The sequence below is a fragment of the Diabrotica virgifera genome, chromosome 4, assembly GCF_917563875.1.
Source record: "Diabrotica virgifera virgifera chromosome 4, PGI_DIABVI_V3a".
NCBI lineage: Eukaryota > Metazoa > Arthropoda > Insecta > Coleoptera > Chrysomelidae > Diabrotica > Diabrotica virgifera.
The window spans coordinates 30,232,268-30,248,559 of record NC_065446.1 but is presented as its reverse complement, the minus strand read 5'-3'; the positions used below and the strand labels follow the sequence as shown (position 1 = coordinate 30,248,559).

At 37.0% G+C, this 16,292-nt stretch overlaps 1 protein-coding gene across 1 annotated transcript in view; it reads right to left on the bottom strand.

Moving 5' to 3' along the window:
* LOC114349375 (deubiquitinase DESI2) overlaps positions 1 to 16,292 on the bottom strand; it is a 64,000-nt gene that overhangs the window by 32,285 nt on the left and 15,423 nt on the right. Inside the window, exon 3 of the mRNA XM_050648113.1 lies at positions 1,172 to 1,286. Within this exon, the coding sequence (XP_050504070.1) occupies positions 1,172 to 1,286 (115 nt within the window). The remainder of the gene's footprint in view (positions 1 to 1,171; positions 1,287 to 16,292) is intronic.

The window sequence follows — 16,292 nt, the reverse complement described above, 5'->3', positions numbered from 1 at the left end:
AATAAAATATAGGGTGATCCATTTAAAAAAATAGAGAAAATCGTAATTTGGTTTTGTAGTTCACCCTGTATACAAATATTCGTCAATGATGTGAATTGGACTTAATTTAAAAACTACAGTATATTGTTTATCTTATTACATAAAACAAATTATTGTCTACGAATTACTTCTATATATACAGGGTGTTAATCTCATAGTGATTTCGAAATAAAAATGGTTATAACTTGTTAAATACTCTGTATAGTAATGCAAAACCATATATTATATGAACAAGAATTATGAGGGGAATATAAATATGAAAAAATATAGAGGGTGTCCCATTTAAAAAATTATATGTTTGATATACCACGCAGTTACTGATCACCCTGTAGAAATGGACATATTTTCCAAGCGTGGAGAATATCATTGCCTACATTTTCTTTAAATAACTTTTCTCGATATTTTATACCATAATGGAGTTATCGACCGATCCCGCACTAAAAACTCACCCTGTATCATGAGGTTTTTTCCTGGTTTTTCCGCGTGATTTACTATGGAATTACTAACACGAGAATTTTACTGTCACCATTGCATGTGGTTGACAAATGTTTTTAAAGACAAATCACATGCTATGTTTTTGTGACGGATATTCTTAAAGTTGATGTAATCGAATGAACTATCTTTTCAATAAAGTCGTTCCAGGAACGCAACTCATAAATATTGGCAATATATTTTAAAGTCGTCTGCTTTAAAATCTATAATATAAATGTCTGAATTGCCGATATGAACGAGTCAGATTAAATTAAATTACTAGAATTCTTTTACTAAGCAACATAAACAAAATTTGTTTAATTTATTAATATTTTGTATTTCGATAACGACTTCCGAAGTAGAAGTCGAAACGTCAATAAATTTCATTTTTAACTTAAATTATGGCTTATTTTCCAATAAAATAGTAAATTGCGTAAGATGCCACAAAGAAACAGCTTCATCAGAACAATATTTATTACATTAAGTATTTATTTTTTGTATATAGACACAAGCCCTATATTTTCATGAATTTGGAATATACTGAAATATACTTTGGGATATACTGGAATATACTATTTGGAATACTTGTATAATCTTTATAATATCAAATGTATCAAAACATATAATTCGTGAGATAGAATATACAAAAATGTGACTTTACCTAAATTTGAACTGTTCTCCTAATTCTTTTTCATCCCTAGGTATATTTTCGAATATGCCAGTAAATGAATATTGATGGCCTCCATAAGCATGCTCTGTTCCATATATTTCAACACCTAGAACAAAAGAATATCATACAATGGAAATCCAAACGGGATGACGAAACAAAGAGGAATTTTGATAAGGTAACAATACTCTAGGTTGATTCGCAGTAATAACTATTATTTTCTCACTTCATATGATTTTATAGAAATTTAACGTCAAATGTTTGTATAATGTTAAGTTGTGTATAATATGTTTAATTCAAATTTATTATATTGTAGATTTAGAGCAGACATTTGCTTTATTTTAGTGAAAAAATAATTAATTTGGGTGTATAAAATGTTACTCAAGGTACTGGATAGAGACTACGCGTCATAAATGACTAACTATCCAAAAAAGTTACCCACTGGCTATGTGAATAAAATGTACCCATAGTTTGTAATGATACTCCTCGAACACGCATCGACACTAGAACCGTGCGAGTTTCACAATCCGCGCAGATGCCCCACTCATTTCTACTTCTCCGAAACAACACAGGCAGAGGGATATTTAAGGAGGCAACAAGCAGAGATTCTCCGGCTCAATGACTTTCTCCAAAACCACAACATCATACCAAAATTCCAATACGGATTCCAGTCTGGTAAATCTACTAAACATGCATTAATAGATTTCACAACTAAAGTTACCCAAACCATCAACGATGGTTCATTCGCCATAGCCACATTTCTGGATGTGCAGAAGGCTTTCGATCAGGTCTGGCACGACGGACTCGTTCGGAAACTTCTGGACATCGGGCTACCATTACAATTTACCAAAATTGTACACTCATACCTCCACAACCGAACTGTCAAAGTGAAAATAAGCGATCAAAAGTCCACCCCTTTCACTCCACAAGCTGGAGTTCCCCAGGGTTCAGTCCTAGCACCGCTGTTGTACATCATCTACAACAGCGACATCACCAATCAAAATATCCCAGGCACTCGGCTGTTTCTGTACGCAGACGACACGGCTCTGCTCACAACAACCTCTCGATACAAGCCAAGACTCATCCATAGAAGAGCCCGGGCTCTGTTGGACGGGGTCGGAGAATGGTGTTGTAAGTGGAGAGTCACGCTGAACGCGAACAAAACAACAACAATTGTGTTTCGCGCCCCTTCTGTGTCACATAGAATCATAATTAATGAAGACGACCAATATCCATTGAGACTGTTGGGAGAAAGGCTTGTTGTTAGTCCGACTGCGAACTATTTAGGAGTTCTGTTCACCAGGACTCTTAACTGGAACGCAGATCTAAAGGCAACTTTAGATAGGGTAAGGAACAGGGCCAGACTTCTCAACCCTCTCTCTGGACGAATTGGCAAGACACACAAGAAGACTCTCATTCACACTTACAAGACCTTTATTCGACCAGTAATAGAATACAAGTCACGTCTCTACACTCTTTGCTCAAGAGCAAAACAAGAGAGGTTGTTGCGAGCGGAACGTAGAATCTTGCGTGTATGCAACTACGAGCACTGGAGATATCCCTCAAACGAAATCCATAACATTTCAAACATCCCCAAAATCACCGAGAGAATAAACTCTCTGAACAGGAACTTCACAATCAAAGTAATCAACGATCCCCCTCCGACACACAAGAAACTCTCAAATGTTCCTGTTCATATTCCGGCCACGTACTCTACCGAAAGCCCAAACACAAAAAGATTCATTTACCGTCCGCTCTATTGCAAACATGCATTGACGAACTCCCGGTAGAGTACGAAAACATCCTCGAGGCTACCCCGTTAGCCTTCCGTACCCACCTTTAACATCTCCTCTTCCCTACCCCGAACAGGGAGAAGTTGGTTTTTTGCGGTTTCCCAACTTCATTGCACAATTATACCTGTTCGTCCCAAGAAAATAGCCGCAACTATTTTCTCCACTCGAACGCACACTGTCCACGCCGCGCTCAAAGCCACCTCCTGACCGCCGACGAGGGACGCAGGTTCGCCTGTCGTTGTACAATGGTTTCTAGGGAGACTGGTCGAGAGCAAAGCACGGACAGTACACATAAATGTCTATGGAATCAACAACAATCCATCAAACTTTCTTCTCTGTTGACTTCTTAGCCTTCTGGACACCACCGTCCGGCATAACCCAGGATCCAAAAACACCAGGACATGGCGCTTGCCCCAGTGTGTTTTTCGGACTGTTTGCTTTTGCTGCCAACACTATACATTCACTACAAACCCTGAAGAGGACAAAATCCTAAACGGGGACAATCATTGATCGCATTTCCACATAGCATTATATCTATACAAGCAAATCAAACAATGATAGTAGAGATTCTCCAGTCTTGAAGACTTGAAGCTACAGCTCCGGACTCCACTACTAGCCAAGCGAGGTGAGCTAGGCAGGCCGACCTGAATACCGAGGCACCGTGGTGACGTGATCTCGCAAGCTAAGGCAGGCCAACTTAGCAGCCAGGTGTACCGTGGTGAGGTAATTTCCGGCTCATAATTAAACGGCGACAAGAGAAGTGAGCGAGGTCTCGATAAATTCATACACACAACGCAAAAGTATAAGGATATTTTAATAATTTGACAATACCAATGATAGAAATTTCATGACCATATAAATTTACTTTTACTATAATTGTTGATACAGACACTCACTTCTTATCAAAAAAAATTGTAAAACTAATAGCAATATGTGTTTTAGAATGTTTTTTATAAGGGACAAAAACATCGACATTTTTATATTTTGTTTATTTTTAATTTTAGTCACTTTATACCATTCTTGCTTAATAGGTGAGTTAAAGATATTGTCTTTTTACCATGCAACGACAACATTTAACAATAACAACGATTTAACGTTGGACGAGATGAATAGAGCCGTGGGCCTCCTTCAAGCTGGTATGCGACAAACTCAAGTTACAGACCAGCTGGGTGTCTCCCAAAGCGTCGTAAGTCATTTGTGGCGTCGGTTTAGAGACACTAGGAGTCCAGCCGAGCAACATACACGACGTGGTCGCTCTACAACCGTCGCTCAAGACCGATATTTAATTTTAAATGTCAGAAGGCAGCCAACAGTCACAGCACCCGAGCTGGTTAATGAATTACAGCTTGCACATAATGTAACAATTAGCCGCAGTACTGTGAGGAATCGTCTTCATGAAGCCAATCTTCGTAGTTGGCGACCACTGAGATGTCCACCATGTGAGATGACATGTGAGAAGCAATCGCGCTGCAAGATTAACCTGGTGTCACAGTGACAATGGTGACAATGACTGGGCCACAGTTTTGTTTAGTGACGAGTCTAGATATGGATTTCATCCAGATTCTCGTCGGGCAAGAGTTTGGAGACGACCCGGAAATGGAGAACGATTATGACATCTTCAAGAAGTGTATGCATACAGAGGTGGTACAATAATGGTATGGCGCGGAATCATGACTGACGGAAGAACTGACCTCATTTTCCCATGTGGCTTTCTCAGAAGTCAGAAATATTTGGACACTTTTCTTGAACCTGTTGTGTGCCCGTTTGCTGCTTATGTTGGAGAAAATTTTTACTTTATGCATGATAACGCTCGACCACATGTTGCGCATATTGTAACAAACTGGTTGGATAACGAGGGTATTGATGTATTGTCGTGGCCAGCACAATCACCGGACTTGAATCCCATTGAGCATGTATGGAACATGCTCCAACGAAGATTTACTCCACATATGGGCAATATCTACAATGAGTTTCAATAAAAAGAACTTCTGAGAGAACAATGGACACAACCACCTCAAGCAGACATTAACAATGTGATTCGGAGCATGAACAGTACATGTAGAGCTGTGATAAGCCAACGTGGTGGCCATACTTTATTTTAAGTTTATATTTCGTATTTTTGACATTTTATGGTGGTATGTGAAACATGGGTGATTTGCAATATATTTTTTTGCTCCAATTTTCTGTGTTTTTTACAATTTATGGTTTTTGACATATTAAACAACAATTTAAACTACAAATTTTGTATTTCTTTTTTTAAGTTGATTACAGATAAACAAAATACGTCTATTTATAACAATATCCCTAGACTTTTGCGTTGTGTGTATATTTTAATCGCGTGACTGTTTGAACACTGCACTGAGTTGTAAGAATATTATTTCATATTATTGTTATATCTACCCATCACAAGTTCAGTCGTGAGATATGGACAAGAATTATCAAGGTAGTTATAAGTTGAACTTTGTAGAAATGCATTGTAACGTTTATTTTTTGTTAGTGTAGATTTTAATTCAGTCCCCATCTCTTCATGGCTTTTACTCACTTGGGTGTAGAATTTTAGAAGCTTAATATCTCCGTTGACTTCTCTGACTTTCATTGACCTATCAGCTGCATACGATACCGTCTGGAGACAATGAGTAATCTGCAAACTACTCAGTGTCAAACAATAACTAAACTCATTGATAAAATGCTCACCAACAGACCCTTTCAAATCACAAGCAATTTTAAAAATGTCCATACGAAACTCAGCACTGGACTGCCACAGGGATCTGTTTGGGCGCCCTTAATGTCTAATTTACACATCGCAGACCTGTCTAGGACAACTTCGCAGAAATTTGGCTACGCTGATGCCTGGGCCACTGGGATAACTTCGAAAGGCACAGTGTAGAGACTGAAGATATATATGCAGCAGTATAAACGTCAAAATAAAAAATATAATACAACAATAAAATTGCAGCTGCATATTTTCACACCAAAACATTTAAAAAAAAAATAAGTCCAGTCCTTTAAAACAATTTTGGAAAAATTCCGCATTTAAGCAGATTTTAAAGCCAAAAACACCATTTTCCAAAGTCAAAAAAAATAGTCCGCGCTCGCAGCAATGATATGTTGCCACGATTTTGTTAGATAATGACGGAACCGTAATGCTGAATGGAATACAACCCCTTGTTTGGTAGAAATGATTGATGAATTCCGCAAAAACAATCGAAGTCGTCGCATCATCTTGCATCAGGACAATCAGCTGTCCCACATCCCTATGACATCCGAGTATTTGAAGGAGAAAACAGCGATTTTGTGGTTTATCCTGCACCCAGTCCTGACGTGGCACCGTGTGATTTATACGGTGATACGCACAGTGCGCGTATTGATCTAGAAGACGAATACTTTGAAAAACAATAAAGCTGATTTTTCCCAAAAATATGTTTTACTTCTATTGTTATTGTTTGTACAAAACTTTTAGTATACGCTTCATATATCTACGTGGAATAATACAGAATTCTGAACTTTTCCGTATATTGATCGATTTGCCAAAAAAGCAAATTCAAAATTTTGTGATTAGAATAAATGCCGTGATGGTAATTTTTGGAGTTTTATTAGTCTGCTTTGTATACACAAAGATAAATTTGCGCTTTGATGTATAAACAACTACTGTACAAAAAATAAACCAATTTGAATTAGTTGCCAGTTTACTCTATAATTAGAAGTTTTATATACACGGTACACAAACAATTTTTAGTTAAAGGTTTTTACCGGAACATCGTATACTTTCTTACTTTTAGTGAGGTTTACCAAGCACTAAACAATAATCTTTATACTGCCACTGTTTTCTGTGACTATGCCAAAGGTTTTGATTGTGTAAATCACATTTTGATTAAAAGACTAAATTTCTATGGAATTCGAGGTAATTCTTTGAATTGGTTCCAATCTTACTTCAATAATAGGAAACAACTAGTTAGAGCAAATGATACTGACTCTAGTCTCAAAAACATTGTATGTGGAGTACCACAAGGTTCAGTATTGGGTCCTTTACTGTTCCTTATCTTTATAAATGACACCGCTAATTTAAAAATCGATAGGTAAATTTTTCTCTTTGCTGATGATACCAGTATCACTTGGAGCAACTCAACTATTGCATCTCTTCATGCAACTATAACTTCTGATTTGCTTACGATAAAAACCTGGTCTGGCTCTAATTTACTCTCTTTTAACCTTCGGATGACCAAACGGGGGAAATTGTGACCCCAGCGTATGTTTTTCTTTAATAAATTTAAAAGTATTTTCAATTTTTAACTCATTATTTTTTTATTTGACTTTAATATCATTCTAGATATACTCGTATTTTGAAATAAAAAAAATTCCCTATATTTTACGAATAAAAAATATATTCTGAAGTTGATGTTTAGTAAAATACCGACTATTATGTGTAACTCCAAGTAGTTTTACGCTAATGACGTCGACTTTGCAAAGTAACAAGACACTTACTCAACATACACACTACACATGACACTAATACTCATGTTGTGACTGGTTAAATGACATAAAGTCCATGCCAAAAAAAAACTTCATTTTTTTGTTAATTGTCATTTTTGACATTTTTGACCTGGGGTCATTTTTCCCCCCATTGGTCATCCGTGTAACAAAAAAAGGTTGGTCATCGGAAGGTTAACGTGTGGATAAGACAGTAGCATTATCCTATAAAACTGCTCTTCAAACTCTGCTTCTTAATAACAGCCAGATCTCTACCGTTGATTCTGTAAAATTCCTTGGTATTTTTTTTAGACAGCAACCTCAAATGGTCCCTTCATATCGATTTGTTAAGTAAGAAAATCGCCTCAGCCTAGTATGCTATAAGATCTGTTTCCAAAGAACTCAATTTAGTATCTTCTACACTAACATATTTTTCCTTGTTCGAGTCTCATCTTAGATATGGGCCAGGATTACGAACACTCGATACGAATCGTATCCGCCATGTTTTCCCATAAGGCGCTATGGTAAAACATGGCGGATACGATGCGTATCGAGTGTACGTAATCCGGGCCATGGTCTTCCTTTTTGGGGTTCTAGTACAGCTGCCCAATTAGATGTTATTTTTAAATTACAAAAAAGAGCAATAAGGTATCTGTTTGGCCGCAGAAGAACAACACATTGTAGAAGTTACTTCAAAGATCACGGAATTTTAACCCTTCCATTTTATATATTTTAGAAACTGCTTGCTTACTTCGTAAACACATGCATGTCTTTCCAGCAAGACCTCATCATGACTACTCCACCAGAAATTCGACTTTTGATGTCTATTTACCGATCGATCCCGTCCTCTGAGTTAGTAAAGAAATCTATATTATATTTCGCAAAAAAACTATACAACCATCTCCCTTTACAACTCAAATCTGCAACATATTTCCCCAAATTCCGTAAAATGACAAAAGCTCATCTATCTAAAAGACCATATTATTCAGTAGAAGAGTTTCTGAATGACTAAGAAATTACAGTAATGTACAAGTAACCAAAACTTATTAAAAATGAATAACCATTTTCAATTTCGTTGCAAAACGAAAATACAGCCGAACCATATTCCAGTCCAATCAGAGAGTGCTGCAAGCACCTCTACCGGTTTCGAAACTTATTAGTCTCTCATCAGGAGGCACATATGCTGCTCTCCCTGATCCAACCAAAACAAACCCCAGCGTGCAGTCCCGAATTGCAACGAACGAAATGGCATAGATGCCCTAGCGGCAACTGCTAGCAAAAGACTAAGTTTTCACTCTAATGGCATATAACATATCCCACCAGAATGAAAACAATGGGAACCTTCTCTGGTTACACCTCCGAGGCTTCTACAATTTGCAAGCCATACGGATGCTGAGACTAAGGAAGATGAGGGAATTCTACAATTTACAATTGCGTGAGCAGATGTGACGTGAATTGTAAATTGTAGAATTCCCTCATCTTCCTTAGTCTCAGCATCCGTATGGCTTGCAAATTGTAGAAGCCTCGGAGGTGTAACCAGAGAAGGTTCCCATTGTTTTCATTCTGGTGGGATATGTTATATGCCATTAGAGTGAAAACTTAGTCTTTTGCTAGCAGTTGCCGCTAGGGCATCTATGCCATTTCGTTCGTTGCAATTCGGGACTGCACGCTGGGGTTTGTTTTGGTTGGATCAGGGAGAGCAGCATATGTGCCTCCTGATGAGAGACTAATAAGTTTCGAAACCGGTAGAGGTGCTTGCAGCACTCTCTGATTGGACTGGAATATGGTTCGGCTGTATTTTCGTTTTGCAACGAAATTGAAAATGGTTATTCATTTTTGATTTACATTTACTCTGTGTGGAGTATGAAGGGAACCAGTCTCGTTGGAACTTTACCGCGCTGAGCAGATGTGACGTGAATTGTAAATTGTGGAATTCCCTCATCTTCCTTAGTCTCAGCATCCGTATGGCTTGCAAATTGTAGAAGCCTCGGAGGTGTAACCAGAGAAGGTTCCCATTGTTTTCATTCTGGTGGGATATGTTATATGCCATTAGAGTGAAAACTTAGTCAAAACTTATTAGTTCCTATGTCTGTATTTTACTTTGTTGTGTGTTCACTTTGCAATTTCTATTAATTTTTGCAAAATGTATATCGGTTTTGTTTTTTTTTTTCTATACTTTATTAACTTGTATTTTTTTATATTGACGATTTATCAAATTTCAGAAAATTGTATTTGTTATTGTTATTGTTATTTTTTTCTGACTTAATGTATAAAATTTGTATAATTTTCAGTGACAATAAAGCATATTTCTATTCTGTTCTTTCACAACTAAGGCCAGAACGCATCAGAGAGTCGCGGACGCGACTCGTCGCGAACAAGACAGTCACAGTCTCGTATACCTGAACAGAGTTAACAAAAACCCTCAAAGTCACTTACACCGCATTAACGAACGTTTGTGGTGTCTTCTCTTGGAGGTTGCAGACAACTCGGTTTTACTATTCGCCGTGTGCAAATACTTGGAGGGCATACGAGAAACGATCGTGCGCGAATAGCGGAGAAATCTTGCAACTTTCTTAAATAATTCATTGTCAAATTGACGCATATTTCATATCTACTGTCAATGAAGAAGAAAAATTATATGTTGCTCCACAGTCATAATTCTCTTTGCTTTATCCCTATGCGGGATCGTCTTCCCTAATTGCATTTCTCCATACAATTCTATTTTGGGTCATATCAATATTAATCCCCTTTACCAACATGTCCTGCCTAATCGTCTCGCCCCACGTCTTCTTTGGTCTTCCCCTCCTACTCCTTCCAGGAATCTGCACTTCAGCAATTCTTCGTATTGGGTGATTAGCGTCTCGACGTTAAACGTGACCAAACCATCTCAACCTATGCTCTCTCATTTTGGCATCAATTGGTGCCACACCTAGACTTCCCCTAATATACTCATTTTTAATTTTATCCTTTTTTGTCACTTCACTCATCCATCTAAGCATTCTCATTTCCGCCACATGCATTCGTTGTTCCTCTTTATTTTTCACTGCCCAACATTCAGTTTCGTACATCATAACCGGTCTTATGGCTGTTTTATAGAATTTTCCCTTCAACTTCATTGGAATTTTCCTGTCACACAGCACACCACTCGCTTCCTTCCACTTCATCCATCCAGCCCTAATTCTACTGCATGCATCTCCATATATTGCTCCATTACTCTGTAATACCGATCCCAGATACTTAAAACTATTGCTTTTAACAATCAGTTCACCATCCAAAAATACCATTTTATTTGTAGTAACTCCATCTTTAAATGAACATTGCAAATACTCTGTCTTTGTCCTACTAAGTTTTAAACCTTTTTCCTCCAGAGCTTGTCTCCACTGTTCCAGTTTTTGTTCTAAGTCTCTTTCATTTTGTCCTACTAACACGACATCATCAGCATACATTAAGCACCATGGAATGTTACCCTGTAGTTTCGCTGTTATCTGGTCCAAAACTAATGAGAATAAATACGGACTAAGCACCGAGCCTTGGTGCAATCCTACTTTCACATGAAATTTATCAGTCTCTCCCACACCTGTCCTAACACTAGTCGTTACTCCCTCGTACATATCTCTCACAATCTTTACATATTCGCCAGGGACTCCTTTCTTATTGAGTGCCCACCACAGAATCTCTCGAGGAACTCTATCATATGCTTTCTCAAGATCAATGAATACCATATGAGCGTTGGTCTCTTTATTCCTGTATTTTTCGATCAGTTGCCTTACAATGAAAATTGCATCTGTTGTTGATCTGCCCTGCATAAAGAGAAATTGATTATCGGATATTTCGGTTTCTTTACGTATCCGTCTATCAATTACTCTCTCCCATATTTTCATGGTGTGGCTAAGTAGTTTTATAGCCCTGTAGTTTGTACATTGTTGTATGTCTCTCTTGTTTTTGTAGACAGGTACTAATATACTATTACAGGATACAGGATTATTACAGGAATACCAGATAGTAAACACCTTTGTCTATCTCGGGTCTAGTATAACTAACGATGGTAACTGTGAAACAGAAGTTCGGAGACGTATTGGTATGGCAAAAAATGCGATGAGTCGCCTAACTAAAGTTTGGAAAGACAGATCTATCTCTCAAAATATCAAGATGAGACTGGTGAATGCCCTTGTATTATCAATATTTTTATACGGAGCAGAGACTTGGACTCTTCGCGCATGCGAGCGCCAAAAAAATTGATGCCATTGAGATGTGGTGCTGGAGAAGCTTCTGCGCATACCTTGGACAATTCATAGGACAAACGTTTCCATTGTAAACCAACTCAATATTAAAAAAAGGCTGTCCACATTATGTCTGCAACGAATTCTGCAATTCTTTGGTCACGTGGTTCGCAGAGGTGACGACAGTTTGGAGAGATTCATTGTTTCTGGAAACGTTCCGGGGAGAAGATCAAGAGGACGATCACCAACTAGATGGTCTGACCAAATAAAAAATTCACCTGGAAACTCATTCTGCGAAGCTCTTAGAGCAGCTGAAGATAGAGACCAATGGAGAAAGATTGTTAGGAATATTGGATGAAATCACGATCCTCAGTAATGGGGAAACGACAGGAGAGAGAGAGAGACTAATATACTGCTTCTCCATTCGTCTGGCATTTGTCCAACTGCCATAATTTTATTAAGAGGAAACAGCGATCAACAGGTAGCGAAAACGCGTTCCAAGATTGCGGCTGTAATTTTGAATATTTTTTCGAGATATTTGGCACACGTATTCGTAATATAATAAAGAATGGCGGTACAGAGCCCAATTTAAAAAATATATTAATATGTGGAAATTACTCTGTAATTAAATACGATATTAAAAAAACGACCCTGTGCCGCCATTAAGAAGAACAAAAAAATACACTTTCTTCAAATAAACTTTTTTATCCGATGCCTAGATTTTGTGTCATTTTGGAACTACTAATGAAATAAAAAATTTTAGTAGTTCCAAAATGACACAAAATCTAGGCATCGGATAAAAAAGTTTATTTGAAGAAAGTGTATTTTTTATTCTTCTTAATGGCAGTACAGGCTCGTTTATTTATTATTGTATTTAATTACAGAGTAATTTCCACATATTAATATATGTTTCAAATTGGACTCTGTACCGACATTCTTTATTATATTACGAATATGTGTGCCAAATATCTCGAAAAAATAATCAAAATTACAGCCGCAATCTTGGAACGCGTTTTTGCTACCTGTTGATCGCTACTGTATCACCTTAAATAAACCTGCTAGCCAACTTATTCCTGTCTCTCCCAATGCTCTCCATACTTCCCCAGGAATATCATCTGGTCCGACTGCTTTCCCTTTCTTTATTTTTTGAAGCGCTTGAGCCACTTCCTCGTTTGTTATTCTGGTTACACAAAAACTGGTTAAGATATGACTCATAAAGATGTGCATACACCCGTGATTAGTGATTAGTGACTCGTTCAAGCCCTTTTAACTTCAGCATTTTCAAAAATAAACACTTTGAAACGATGAAACTACAGATCATTGTAAACAATACAAAAGTAAAGTTTGTGAAGAAGCGGTAACGATTCATTTCGTTTGGGATGCTATTAATGGAGCGATTTACACGATTTTTTGTTACCAAAAAAAAGGGACCATCATTATTTTGAGCGTAACTTACTTACTTTTGATGTTAGAAACTTAAAAAAACCAAAAATGAAGCTTTTTTAAACACTTTAAAAAAAGTTGTACCTAATGAGTTTTCTCCGATAAATGCTTGACTTTTTGTTATTTCATGTTGAACTATTCGATTTGAAATTGACGATTTGGATTATTCGAATGACGAATAATAACCTATGACCTACATTCCCACAAAATTTCCTCCTTTTCCAACATTTCAACCTTTCATTCTACATTTCCTACAACTCTGCTTCCACTGCGTCTATGAATTTCATAATATACACCATTTTTGTCACTTTATGAGTTATTTGCGAAAAAGCGTCTATAGTCGGTTGGCTAAACTCAGACACAACTGGCTAGTGATTTTAGTAGGTTTTTTTTTTGTTTTTGGAAAATTTTGCCAAAATTGGCAAAATTACTAACTATTTAGTAATTATTTTTTACCAAATTGGCAAAATTACTTACTAAAATCACTAGCCAGCTGTGTCTGAGTTTAACGAACCGAATATACGTGTTTTTTTTTGAAAAATGAACATATTCACTCGCAAATAACTCATAAAGTATTGACTGTTAGTGAAAAAACTCTATAGAACAAAAGTTGCTTAGAGTTGGTCAGTTAATCCAATTCCGGACTTATTTTGAACGTATGTTTTTTCACCCGCGAGAAGGGGTGAAACTCACCCCCTGGACAAAAATGAACATCGGCAGAATATCACTTTTTTTCTTTGTAACATTATTTTGAGCGTAACTTACTTACTTTTGATGTTAGAAACTTAAAAAAAAACAAAAATGAAGCTTTTTTAAACACTTAAAAGTTGTAATGAATTTTTTCCGATAAGTGCTTGACTTTTTGGTTATTTCATGTTGAGCTATTCGATTTGGAATATTTTTTTTTTTTTTATTTATTTGCTAAGTGCTACAATCTGGTCTTTGACCAATGAGTAACTTTTTATCTATCCTATCTTACTAACTACTTAATATCTAAGAGTCACCCTTTGATGTCTTCTTAGTTGTCTTTATTATTACTGGCGCACTTTTTGATTGCGCACTATCACACAAAGCTCTGCTTTTCACTTTATCACGCACTACACCAACACGTTGCTTGCACACTAGTCGCGCAATGCTCCGCTATTAGCTTTGTCGCACACTACACCAACTCGTGAGGTTTGGTCCTCTTCAGTCTTCTTTTCTGGTTTGAGTTGTCCAGGAGCTGGATGGCCTCAATATTTTCGTGGAGAAGAAGTCTTTTTTCATGACTTTCTGCGTGTTTTCGGATTTCTTTGTCGACGGGCTCCATTCGTAGATCCTTGTGGATATCGTCATTACGGATGTACCAGGGTGCGTTAACTATGCCCCTTAATACTTTGTTTTGAAAAGTTTGTATTATTTTCAAGTTTGTCTTTTTTGTACATCCCCACAGTTGGATACCATACGTCCATACTGGTTTTATAACTTGTTTGTAGATTAGCATCTTGTTATACGTTGACAACCCTGAGTATCTTCCCAGTAGCCAGTACAATTTTTTATATTTAATATTTAATTCTTCCTTCTTTTTCTTTACATGGGCTTTCCAGCGAAGCTTCGTGTCTAGGGTTAAGCCCAGGTATTTGGCTGTGTTGGCATACGGAATGTCTTGTCCATTAATTTTTATTGGTGCGTACAGAATTTTTTTATTAGTGAAATCAACATGTACTGATTTGCTTTCATTCAATGTAATCTTCCACGTCTTAGTCCATTTTTGGAATTTGCTTATCGCATTTTGTAGTTTATTGGCTGTTTCTACGTTATCTTTACCTACTGCTAATATGGCGGTGTCGTCGGCAAAGGTAGCTAAACAGTAGTTATCGAATTCTGGTAGATCACATGTATAAAGGAGATATAGGACCGGGCCCGATACGCTACCCTGGGGGACTCCGGCTTTTATTTCTTTAAGTTCAGAATAAGCATCATCTTGCTTGATTCTGAAATATCTATCAGTTAAGTACGATTTAATTATGTCTGTGTATGATTTTGGAAGAATAGTCTCTAATTTATGAAATAGTCCTTCATGCCAAACTCTGTCAAATGCCTGGGCAACATCTAAGAATAAAGCTGAACAAACTTTTCTTTCCTCTAGTGCATTTTCTATAATATCGGTGACTCTGTGGAGTTGGTCTATAGTTGAGTGTTTATGCCTAAAACCAAACTGGTGATTTGGAATTAATTTTTTGTTTACTATAATTGGTTGCAATCTTCTGAGGAGAAGTTTTTCAAATAATTTAGACATTGTGGGTAGCAGTGATATTGGTCTATAGGAAGAGGTTATATGTGGTGGTTTGCCTGGTTTTGGTATCATTACTATTTCCGCCACTTTCCACAATGAAGGAATATATTTTAATCTGATCGCAGCATTAATTAAATAGGTCAACTTGACAATTGCTTTTCTTGGGAGCTGTTTTAATATTTGTCCTGTTATTAAATCAAAGCCAGGAGCTTTTCTCGGGTTTAAATTATACTTGATTTCTTTTATTACTTCTTCTACAGTTACTGGCATTATGTTCTCTTCTTCTTGCAAATGGTTGTTCTGTAATGCTTCTTCTTCTTGTTGTTGTTGATGCGGTTGAAATATTTTTTCTAGATGTGTAGCAAAGCATTCTGCTTTTTGTTCGCTGCTTCTAGCCCAAGTGCCGTCTTCTTTTTTTATGGGTGGTATTTGCATCATTGGTCTTTTTAATCCATTGGTTGCCTTCCATAGTGAGTATTCTGTGGATCTTTCATTCGTTAGGTTGTTTAAGTATGTCCTAATGGATTCTTCTTTAAATTCTTTTATCTCTCTTTTTAGTTGTTGGGTGAGATTATTTACAATTGTTTTATCTTGAGGAGCTCTACTTTGGAACCATTTTCGTCTTGCTTTCCGTTTTTCGTATACCAGCGTTCTAATTTCTGCCGGGTAGTTGCATCCTTTTAGGCGTCTTTTGATGTCTGGAGTACATTCCCAAGATATTCTTTGGATGTCTTTATTGAATTGGTCAACTTCTTTTTCAATGTCTTTTACGGTTCTAAGAGAAACGTTTAAATTAATTGTTTCTTCTAGCATTTGTCTGAAGCTTATCCAGTCGGTGTACTTATTAGTTAGCGAAGGGTTATTTTCTTTATATATTATGTTTTCGCTTAGTGTTAGTGTTATTGTTGTATGGTCAG